Below are 11,750 nucleotides of genomic sequence, written 5' to 3' on the forward strand. Positions count from 1 at the left end.
GCAGCATCGTCACCTCAGTGGCTTCAATGGCCAGATCCATCTCCTCATCGCACACATTAGACCAAAACTCAATCCCCTGTAAGGCCACTTCATCAATCTCGCTCTTCATGGCCTCTATTGTGATCTGAACACAGAGACAAAACATTGGAGTTTAATATTTTCAGTTCCTCTGCAAATGAATGTAGAACTGCGGCCTTCATACCAGTTACACAGAACTTGAAGTTATCAGTTTCCTTAACTGCATGAATTAAATTTACAATAGCTACAATTTTCTGTTACTCGTATTCTTTGATGAATATTAATGATGGTTTATTAGGCTGCGGTCACTACGATCTGATGTGCTGTTACACATCTCGTTTTCTCTTCAAGTTCATTCAAGACGTTATTAAAGTTAAGATTGCTCTTAAGAATACTCCACAAAACTAGCATAGAAATAACATCGAATTCTCTCCACACACTACGGTCTGTGTTAATAATAAATCAAATTGATTATAGCTTTAAAAACATCAACAAAGACAACGCCACGGTCAACATTGTTGGGACAGGATTATCCTTTCATTCTCTCATTGAGTTCGTCAGGTCACAAATGCATCTTTGAAGTGTGTACGTGAGCTGTCTCATTAATAAACTTGCCTATCAGAGCATTAATCAATCTCAGTATTCAACATCCTCATCAGCAAACTTACAGCAAACAACGCAGGGCCCATGTACGTCTCCATATACTGATAATACAGGGACATGATCTTCACCAGGTTCTGTAACGCAGCCACTCTCACCTACAGCAACACAAAATTAAACGTGTATATTGCATTTATTAAACATACGTCTGTAGAGATGAGGCATGATAAAACGAGAGGAACGCACCCTGTTGTCCGGACACTGTGTGGCTTCACAAACGACCTGCATGATGAAGTGTCTCTCGGTCTACAGAAAGAGAATGAGATTTAATGCCCTTTTCTGCATGAAGCCTTCTGAAAAGGTCATAACTGAAGTGGCCGCACCTCCTTATCAAAGTTGGCTTTTGTGAACTCCAGTGAGTTGAGCAGTGCGTTAGTGGCAGCGAGCTTGACGTTGTTGCTGGGCTCCTCCTTCCTCATGCCCTGGATGATGGCCGTCAGGATCTGGTTGGCGTTGTCCTGAAGATGCTCTGGGTCCTGAAAAAGAATTTGCATGTAAAGTTAAACAGCACAGGAAACGGCCCACTCAGCCAGAGTTTGGACTCACGATGTCCTGGCAGATGTATCCGATGGCTTCCAGCGTGGACTCCTTCATATGCTCGGTGCTGCTGGGGTCCGTCACATTAGCCACCAGCTGAGGGATGAGCTCAGGCCACTGGTTCACCGGGATCTCTGCACACGCAATCCCAGCCACACACTGAGACGCCGAGCTCGGCCGATAGGTCTCCGTGCCCAGAGTCTGCAGCACCTACAGCAGAGAGAGAACACACACTGAGCGGAGAGAGACAGGTAACAGATCTAACCCCAGCGTTCAGACACGCCAGGACAGGTAAAGCGGATCTAACCCCAGCGTTCAGACACGCCAAGACAGGTAACGCAGATCAAACCCCAGCGTTCAGACACGCCAGGACAGGTAACGCAGATCAAACCCCAGAGTTCAGACACGCCAGGACAGGTAAAGCGGATCTAACCCCAGCGTTCAGACACGCCAGGACAGGTAAAGCGGATCTAACCCCAGCGTTCAGACACGCCAGGACAGGTAACGCAGATCAAACCCCAGAGTTCAGACACGCCAAGACAGGTAACGCAGATCAAACCCCAGCGTTCAGACACGCCAGGACAGGTAACGCAGATCAAACCCCAGAGTTCAGACACGCCAGGACAGGTAAAGCGGATCTAACCCCAGCGTTCAGACACGCCAGGACAGGTAAAGCGGATCTAACCCCAGCGTTCAGACACGCCAGGACAGGTAACGCAGATCAAACCCCAGAGTTCAGACACGCCAGGACAGGTAAAGCGGATCTAACCCCAGCGTTCAGACACGCCAAGACAGGTAACGCAGATCAAACCCCAGAGTTCAGACACGCCAGGACAGGTAACGCAGATCTAACCCCAGCGTTTAGACACGCCAGGACAGGTAACGCAGATCTAACCCCAGCGTTTAGACACGCCAGGACAGGTAACAGATCTAACCCCAGCGTTCAGACACGCCAGGACAGGTAACGCGGATCAAACCCCAGAGTTCAGACACGCCAGGACAGGTAAAGCGGATCTAACCCCAGCGTTCAGACACGCCAAGACAGGTAACGCAGATCTAACCCCAGAGTTCAGACACGCCAGGACAGGTAACGCAGATCTAACCCCAGCGTTCAGACACGCCAGGACAGGTAACGCAGATCTAACCCCAACGTTCAGACACGCCAGGACAGGTAACGCAGATCTAACCCCAGCGTTCAGACACGCCAGGACAGGTAACGCAGATCTAACCCCAACGTTCAGACACGCCAGGACAGGTAAAGCGGATCTAACCCCAGCGTTCAGACACGCCAGGACAGGTAAAGCGGATCAAACCCCAGCGTTCAGACACGCCAGGACAGGTAAAGCGGATCAAACCCCAGCGTTCAGACACGCCAGGACAGGTAACGCAGATCAAACCCCAGCGTTCAGACACGCCAGGACAGGTAACGCAGATCAAACCCCAGAGTTCAGACACGCCAGGACAGGTAACGCAGATCTAACCCCAGCGTTCAGACACGCCAGGACAGGTAACGCAGATCTAACCCCAACGTTCAGACACGCCAGGACAGGTAACGCAGATCTAACCCCAGCGTTCAGACACGCCAGGACAGGTAAAGCGGATCTAACCCCAGCGTTCAGACACGCCAGGACAGGTAAAGCGGATCTAACCCCAGCGTTCAGACACGCCAGGATAGGTAAAGCGGATCAAACCCCAGCGTTCAGACACGCCAGGACAGGTAAAGCGGATCAAACCCCAGCGTTCAGACACGCCAGGACAGGTAAAGCGGATCAAACCCCAGCGTTCAGACACGCCAGGACAGGTAAAGCGGATCTAACCCCAGCGTTCAGACACGCCAGGACAGGTAACGCAGATCAAACCCCAGAGTTCAGACACGCCAAGACAGGTAACGCAGATCAAACCCCAGCGTTCAGACACGCCAGGACAGGTAAAGCGGATCTAACCCCAGCGTTCAGACACGCCAGGACAGGTAAAGCGGATCTAACCCCAGCGTTCAGACACGCCAGGACAGGTAACGCAGATCAAACCCCAGAGTTCAGACACGCCAGGACAGGTAAAGCGGATCTAACCCCAGCGTTCAGACACGCCAGGACAGGTAACGCAGATCAAACCCCAGAGTTCAGACACGCCAAGACAGGTAACGCAGATCAAACCCCAGCGTTCAGACACGCCAGGACAGGTAACGCAGATCAAACCCCAGAGTTCAGACACGCCAGGACAGGTAAAGCGGATCTAACCCCAGCGTTCAGACACGCCAGGACAGGTAAAGCGGATCTAACCCCAGCGTTCAGACACGCCAGGACAGGTAACGCAGATCAAACCCCAGAGTTCAGACACGCCAGGACAGGTAAAGCGGATCTAACCCCAGCGTTCAGACACGCCAAGACAGGTAACGCAGATCAAACCCCAGAGTTCAGACACGCCAGGACAGGTAACGCAGATCTAACCCCAGCGTTCAGACACGCCAGGACAGGTAACGCAGATCTAACCCCAGCGTTCAGACACGCCAGGACAGGTAACAGATCTAACCCCAGCGTTCAGACACGCCAGGACAGGTAACGCGGATCAAACCCCAGAGTTCAGACACGCCAGGACAGGTAAAGCGGATCTAACCCCAGCGTTCAGACACGCCAAGACAGGTAACGCAGATCTAACCCCAGAGTTCAGACACGCCAGGACAGGTAACGCAGATCTAACCCCAGCGTTCAGACACGCCAGGACAGGTAACGCAGATCTAACCCCAACGTTCAGACACGCCAGGACAGGTAACGCAGATCTAACCCCAGCGTTCAGACACGCCAGGACAGGTAACGCAGATCTAACCCCAACGTTCAGACACGCCAGGACAGGTAAAGCGGATCTAACCCCAGCGTTCAGACACGCCAGGACAGGTAAAGCGGATCAAACCCCAGCGTTCAGACACGCCAGGACAGGTAAAGCGGATCAAACCCCAGCGTTCAGACACGCCAGGACAGGTAACGCAGATCAAACCCCAGCGTTCAGACACGCCAGGACAGGTAACGCAGATCAAACCCCAGAGTTCAGACACGCCAGGACAGGTAACGCAGATCTAACCCCAGCGTTCAGACACGCCAGGACAGGTAACGCAGATCTAACCCCAACGTTCAGACACGCCAGGACAGGTAACGCAGATCTAACCCCAGCGTTCAGACACGCCAGGACAGGTAAAGCGGATCTAACCCCAGCGTTCAGACACGCCAGGACAGGTAAAGCGGATCTAACCCCAGCGTTCAGACACGCCAGGATAGGTAAAGCGGATCAAACCCCAGCGTTCAGACACGCCAGGACAGGTAAAGCGGATCAAACCCCAGCGTTCAGACACGCCAGGACAGGTAAAGCGGATCAAACCCCAACGTTCAGACACGCCAGGACAGGTAAAGCGGATCAAACCCCAGCGTTCAGACACGCCAAGACAGGTAACGCAGATCAAACCCCAGAGTTCAGACACGCCAGGACAGGTAACGCAGATCAAACCCCAGCGTTTAGACACGCCAGGACAGGTAACGCAGATCAAACCCCAACGTTCAGACACGCCAGGACAGGTAAAGCGGATCAAACCCCAGCGTTCAGACACGCCAGGACAGGTAACGCAGATCTAACCCCAACGTTCAGACACGCCAGGACAGGTAAAGCGGATCTAACCCCAGCGTTCAGACACGCCAGGACAGGTAAAGCGGATCAAACCCCAGCGTTCAGACACGCCAGGACAGGTAACGCAGATCAAACCCCAGCGTTTAGACACGCCAAGACAGGTAACGCAGATCAAACCCCAGAGTTAACACACACGGACAGGTAACGCAGATCTAACCCCAGCGTTCAGACACGCCAGGACAGGTAACGCAGATCTAACCCCAGCGTTCAGACACGCCAGGACAGGTAACGCAGATCTAACCCCAACGTTCAGACACGCCAGGACAGGTAAAGCGGATCTAACCCCAGCGTTCAGACACGCCAGGACAGGTAAAGCGGATCAAACCCCAGCGTTCAGACACGCCAGGACAGGTAAAGCGGATCAAACCCCAACGTTCAGACACGCCAGGACAGGTAAAGCGGATCTAACCCCAGCGTTCAGACACGCCAGGACAGGTAAAGCGGATCTAACCCCAACGTTCAGACACGCCAGGACAGGTAACGCAGATCAAACCCCAGCGTTTAGACACGCCAGGACAGGTAACGCAGATCTAACCCCAACGTTCAGACACGCCAGGACAGGTAAAGCGGATCTAACCCCAGCGTTCAGACACGCCAGGACAGGTAAAGCGGATCAAACCCCAGCGTTCAGACACGCCAGGACAGGTAAAGCGGATCAAACCCCAGCGTTCAGACACGCCAAGACAGGTAACGCAGATCAAACCCCAGCGTTCAGACACGCCAGGACAGGTAAAGCGGATCAAACCCCAGCGTTCAGACACGCCAGGACAGGTAAAGCGGATCAAACCCCAACGTTCAGACACGCCAGGACAGGTAAAGCGGATCAAACCCCAGCGTTCAGACACGCCGGGACAGGTAAAGCGGATCTAACCCCAGAGTTCAGACACGCCAGGACAGGTAAAGCGGATCAAACCCCAGAGTTCAGACACGCCAGGACAGGTAAAGCGGATCTAACCCCAGCGTTCAGACACGCCAGGACAGGTAAAGCGGATCAAACCCCAACGTTCAGACACGCCAGGACAGGTAAAGCGGATCAAACCCCAGCGTTCAGACACGCCAGGACAGGTAAAGCGGATCAAACCCCAGCGTTCAGACACGCCAGGACAGGTAAAGCGGATCAAACCCCAGCGTTCAGACACGCCAGGACAGGTAAAGTGGATCTAACCCCAACGTTCCGACACGCCAGGACAGGTAAAGCGGATCAAACCCCAGCGTTCAGACACGCCAGGACAGGTAAAGCGGATCTAACCCCAGCGTTCAGACACGCCAGGACAGGACACGTGCACACACTCACGTAGTTCTTGATCTCCCTGCGCGCGCTGGAGTCGATGGCCAGCCATCTCTGCTGGTATTGCGTCTTCACGTCCGGGTCCTTGGAGGTCAGCGAGTTCTTCACCTGCAGGCCTGCAGCGACTCGAGCCACCTGCGTGTTCCCCGGATTGGCCAACACCTTGGACAGCTCCACCAGGAAGGTCGGCTGAAACACACACACACACACGATCAGCTCTGCATACCCGACCCTTATCCATGAGGGACAGTCGGAATTGGTTTAAAGGTCAGGGTTACTGATGTGAGGCAGTGGATGTAGTTGTGTAACGTGTACAATGTAGTGTGGTGTCGAGTGTGTTGTGTGTAGTGTTGAGTGTTGTGTAGTTTCATCACCAGGTTCTCGATGGCCACCTGCTCCGTGCTGTGTGTAGTGTTGAGTATTGTTTAGTAGTGTGTTGTGTATGTAGTATTGTGTAGTAGGGATTGGCATTCAATTAAATTTTCTTAAGTCGATCGTCGGGAGAATTAATGATCGACTAGTGATTAATCATTAATTTTATTATAATAGTATGGATTAAACTTTTATAATTTAAAAATGCAATAAATACACAAATGAAGCGTGTTTACATGCACACCAGTGAGCTGATAACTCAAAATATCAGCTTATTAAAATAATCAGTTTTCCACGTTTACATGCAAACCAGTAAACTGACAATCCAAGTAAACCGCGTTTACATTACTTTATTAATAAACCGGTTATTTCCTTGTAGTGACGTCTATAATAATAATGTCAGTATCTGACTCTGAGTTCTAATGTTCCGTCAGTTGTGATGTGAAAGCGTGAGCTGGAGATTTACGGCTCATATTATCCCTTATGCAGCGTTCTGATAAGCCGGACCCACATCAACATGTTTGGTCTGGAAACTCACCATTGACGGCTCAATCCGAGGGGCGGATAAGGGGCGCCCTCTGCACGCGATAGGATAGCGCTACACCAACCAGAGCAACGAAGGTGAAGCGAAGCTGACAGATTAAACATTCGCCGTATCCGGTCGGCTAAACTCCGAACACATCTTCCCTTCTTCAGAATGACTTCAGTGCCGTTCTTTGTTCTTTTCTCAGAGGAAAGCTTAACTCAAGTCTTCCAGAGTCGCGGTCAAAGCTGATTCGAAAGACCGCCGCCGTTCGCCAGTTTCTGTGTTTACTAGAAGCACGCAAACGCAACTCGGCCGTCGTCATTATGGCCCCGCCCACCGACTCTATACACGATGTGATTGGCCCAGCAAGAGTTAGGCAATTACAGCTCAGAAGGGTATTGAGAGTTGCTAGACGACACTCGTGGCTGATTAGATTTGGGGGCGTCTAGATTTCTAGGCTAGCGTTCTGACTGAACCTCTTCAGCTGGCTGAGATGAGAACACATCTTTATAATGTTCTGTTTGTGATATATGTCCTTATTTCATGCAGAACGCTTGCTCGCTCTGTCTGGATGCGTTTAATCTGCTGTGAGTTTGTGTTTTTGTCCCGTATAACACATGAGCACTTCAATACGCCGACAGGAAGCAGGTTAATGCGTTTACATGCTGCGCGAAATGGAGGTAAGAGGCGAAAACTCCCTGTGTCGAGCGGTTTATGCTCACACCGTTTATGAGCTTACTCCGGTAAAAGAAAACGGGTTACCACGGTTACATGACATGTTCATTGCTGGATTATTAGGCATAATCAGCTTAAGAACATGCATGTAAACGCACCCAATGAGACCTTTATTACAAGATAAACCTGTGGCAGACAGTTAAACTGCGTGCAGTTAGCCGAACATGTGCGCGTACGTGTCTTGTGTTTTCTGCCTTTGCACACCGGAGCGTGTCTGACTGCTGCTGCTAATGCTAGGTGACGTACAGGGAAGGCCTATGCTTCATGTTAAACAAATATAGACTTCTGATACAGACATACAGCAAAATAGGCTATAAAATATTTAGCGCTGTAGCAAGTGCAACATTTCAAAATCGATAGTACTATTTTTTTTTAATTAAAATTAGGCCAATATCGGCATTTATGATGACCTACAGACTTTCAAACATCAAAATGTCGTTTATGACGCGGCGCTGCTGTTCAGGGAAGCCCTATACTTCATGTTAAACATAATTATATTGCCTACATAATATAAATATGGACGACTCGCCATCATCCGTTTCCGCTTGGCAGATTTGAAGCTTTCAGGCGGGGGTGCACGGCGCTGACATCTTGGGACCGAGTCTGCGCAGTAGCGATTTCAGGACCGGAGTTGCGCAGTAGAGCGCAGGAAGTAGAGCAGGAAGTACAGCTGTGATATCAAAAGCCCGCCCACACTCTCGCAGATGCAGAACAATTAATTGTGTTGGTGTGAAATAAACAGTTATGGAAATGTAGAAATTAAAGCTAAAGCTCTAATCTGCTCCCAAAAAGTCCGAAAAAAGTCCGTTAGTGCCTCAGTGACCAGTTCACTCAGAGAAGCCGTCAGTCTCAGCTGTCAATCATGACGTCACACACACCGTTTTAAACCATCAGATAACTAACTCAAACTAAACTTATTTTTAAAACGAACACCTGAAATGAAATCATCGTGATGATAACTGCCTTCAGTGACATAAACTAACTTTGGGGGAAAATATTTGAAGTGTAATTTTATTGTTTAGTTTGCCTCGCGTCCATTAGAAATCACAGAGGGGCGGCTATACTGGGACCGGTCACCGGGGGGCGATCGAGGCGCGAAAGCTTCAGTAAATGAGAGGGAGACTGCAGGCTTGGCGTAAACATGAACGCATTGCCTGCACTGAAAGCACTTCAGCGGTTCGGCTTTAGGAGCACCAGAATGAGTGCTGTGATCATTATTACACCAAGAACACCACGATCGCTGAGACTCCAGTCTGCTCCAGAGGATCAACAATGGCGGACGACAGCTTGAGCTCGCTCAGGGCGGGTCTGAGCTGAAGTGCTGCTGTCAATCAACCGTCGTGGGCGGGGCTTGTGTGACGTCACATGGTCGAACGGCTTGATTTCAGACCGGTGAAAACATAAGGAGATTAAAAACAAACACTTGATGGCTTTATCATTATAGGATGGTTGTGTGCAGTCACTACCAACACACACTGCTGTATAATCCCCTTGTAAAAGTGCATGTGGCATTATGGGACCCTTTAACCAGAGGCGAGGCACTTTAAGCGGTGCTTAATTTGACCCGTGGCCATGCTGTTCTTATACACGGCAATGTTTGCAGAGAACTACTTCGGTTTCTAAATCTAAATGGCCCACGCCACACTTCACTGCGAGCTCTTCACGAGTATTCTTTTGAAATGTTTAACACTGAAGCTGCTTTGAAACAATCATCATTGTCAAGCGCAATATAATTAAAGCTGATTGATTGAAATCAACAGATCGCTGATAGGCTGTCAGATGTTGACCCCTGGTGGTGAAGTGCTGCCGCAGTGAAATCAGTTTAACTGCTTCAAGACTCGCTCTACAACCTGCATCATTCACGGCGATTGATTAATCGATAACAAATTAACGTGATCTACGAAACTCTTAATAATCAACTATCGATCGTAGATGAATCATGCCCATCCCTATTGTGCAGTAGTGTGTGTTGTGTAGCTTCATCACCAGGCTCTCGATGGCCGCCTCCTCTGTGTTGTGTACTAGAGTGTGTGTGTTTGTGTGTGTGTTGTGTAGCTTCATCACCAGGTTATCGACGGCCACCTGCTCCATGTTGTGTAGTATTGTGTAGTGCAGGGGTGCCCAAACTTTTTCCTATGAAGGGCCAAAAATCAAACTTGATTGAGAGACGTGGGCCGAAAGTAATTTAAAAAAAAATCATAAATCAAACTGTATTAGGCCTACATTAAAGTTGCTATGGGTTTATTCATTTCATAATGTTTACAATAAATATAAAACAAATGTAATCTGATTAACTAATGCAGTTTTATTTGTAAAGTGTTGCATTTTAATGACCAATTAAATGGGCAACAATCCCCAAGTGTTCAATGTAAAATACGGTTCAATGTCAAATACACAATGATCCAGATTCATAATGTTGACGGATATTTTACTCTTTTAAAAAAGGAACAGACTGTTTGCAAATAGGGTTGGGCGATATCCCCTAAACTGGCAGTTGACGATGTTTACAGTAAAACATCGCAATGGACGATGATATCGTCGTTTATTTTTATTTTTATAAAAAGATAAAATACAGAGTATAGTAAATTATATCTCTTTACATAAATACTATTTTCTACTTAAAAACTATAATTTTATTAACCCAAATAAGGACTCACCCGCACAAGTTTCCACGTGATGGGGAAAAAAGGTAGCTTCCTTCCACTTAAGAAGAGTTGTGCACTTTTTATTTTAATTTATCTCTTTACATAAAAACTATTTTCTACTTAAAGCTCTATTTTCGTCATTAACCCAGTGTTTGGTATGTGAATGCTGTTTGACGTGAATATTACCACAGGAGTAAAAGCACAAAACTTTGTTTAAAAAGGAAATAAATTCGCAGATGTAACATTGCAGCCCTGGATGAGAGAGGTGGGCTGAGCCCAATTTAAGATCTGCCAGCTTTTTAATTCTGTTTTGCGTTCTGGTTCACCCGATTTGATGGACATCTGGTTTCTTTTCTCAAATCTTCACTCGCGTCGCACTCATTTTCACAGGAAAATATTAATGCTTCTTCCTTTCGTTTGCGTATAATTAAGTATATTATACCCATTCACATCTATGGTAAAGACTGTAGGACGAATACCTTTTGACAAATTTTATTTTATTAAATTTTATGTTTGTGCTTGTTATTAGACTTGAGGCGCGTCAAGTTTATTTGAATAGCGCAGTTCACGTGCACCCAGCGGTTTTACTTTCGCTTTTTCTAGCGGTGCATAATCAAACATAGCCTAAATGTTTTGGCCCTGTGGAAGATAAAATTCACTCTTCAGCCCTTTTACAACAAGTGTTGCTTTGCAAATCATGAAGACAAAGATATTAGAAAAGGTGTCTATCCAGCTCATGTCCCACATTCATCTCAAAGCGCAGACCGGCATAGGACGCATCTTTAAGGGGGAAAAGGCTAGGAATCTATCTACAAATCTTTTTTTAACTAATAATTAATTTTCTTATACTCTTTGGGTTACCATTATTTACTGATAATTGTTTAATTGTTTTACAGGCTGCAGTGAGTTGTTTCACTGACGGAAAATAAACATGCATGCTTATTATAATGTTTGAGCGTTTATCATTTCAAAATGTAGGCTCTCTCTCTCGGACCTCGGTGGGCCAAATCAAAGGTTACCACCAAGCGGCAACCTCCCGCGATCTCTCTTGAAGCCAATACGGAAGTAATGTAAAGTGCAATTCCTCAACTGGCCACCAGAGCGGCTCCAGAAGGGAGCAGAATCTCATTGAGCCCATGTTAAAATTCTCAACTTTAAAGCAGAAAAAAACATGTTTACAGCCTGGTAAAAATTGTGTTTTTGGCTTATATGGCTAATTTTGATCTTCATGACAACTCTGAGGGGGGTGAATTTTTTTATAACTCATTCGTTTACGTTATATAAAGCCTTAAGGTTC

The 11,750-nt window shown here is 48.0% G+C and overlaps 1 protein-coding gene across 4 annotated transcripts in view; it reads right to left on the reverse strand.

The window, feature by feature from the left end:
• The window catches only part of kpnb1 (karyopherin (importin) beta 1), a 40,251-nt gene that overhangs the window by 26,471 nt on the left and 2,030 nt on the right, over positions 1 to 11,750 (reverse strand). For 3 of the 4 annotated variants that reach the window (XM_067424994.1, XM_067424992.1, XM_067424995.1), the window contains 6 exons: positions 6,182 to 6,364; positions 1,225 to 1,425; positions 1,002 to 1,154; positions 865 to 924; positions 687 to 776; positions 14 to 124 (listed from right to left, as the gene is read on the reverse strand). In XM_067424994.1, the coding sequence (XP_067281095.1) occupies positions 14 to 124; positions 687 to 776; positions 865 to 924; positions 1,002 to 1,154; positions 1,225 to 1,425; positions 6,182 to 6,364 (798 nt within the window). Of the gene's footprint in view, positions 1 to 13; positions 125 to 686; positions 777 to 864; positions 925 to 1,001; positions 1,155 to 1,224; positions 1,426 to 6,181; positions 6,365 to 6,549; positions 6,570 to 11,750 lie in introns of those variants that run through there. The other variant, XM_067424996.1, reaches the window with a different exon arrangement.

Source organism: Pseudorasbora parva, chromosome 19 (genome assembly GCF_024679245.1).
Source record: "Pseudorasbora parva isolate DD20220531a chromosome 19, ASM2467924v1, whole genome shotgun sequence".
Lineage (NCBI taxonomy): Eukaryota > Metazoa > Chordata > Actinopteri > Cypriniformes > Gobionidae > Pseudorasbora > Pseudorasbora parva.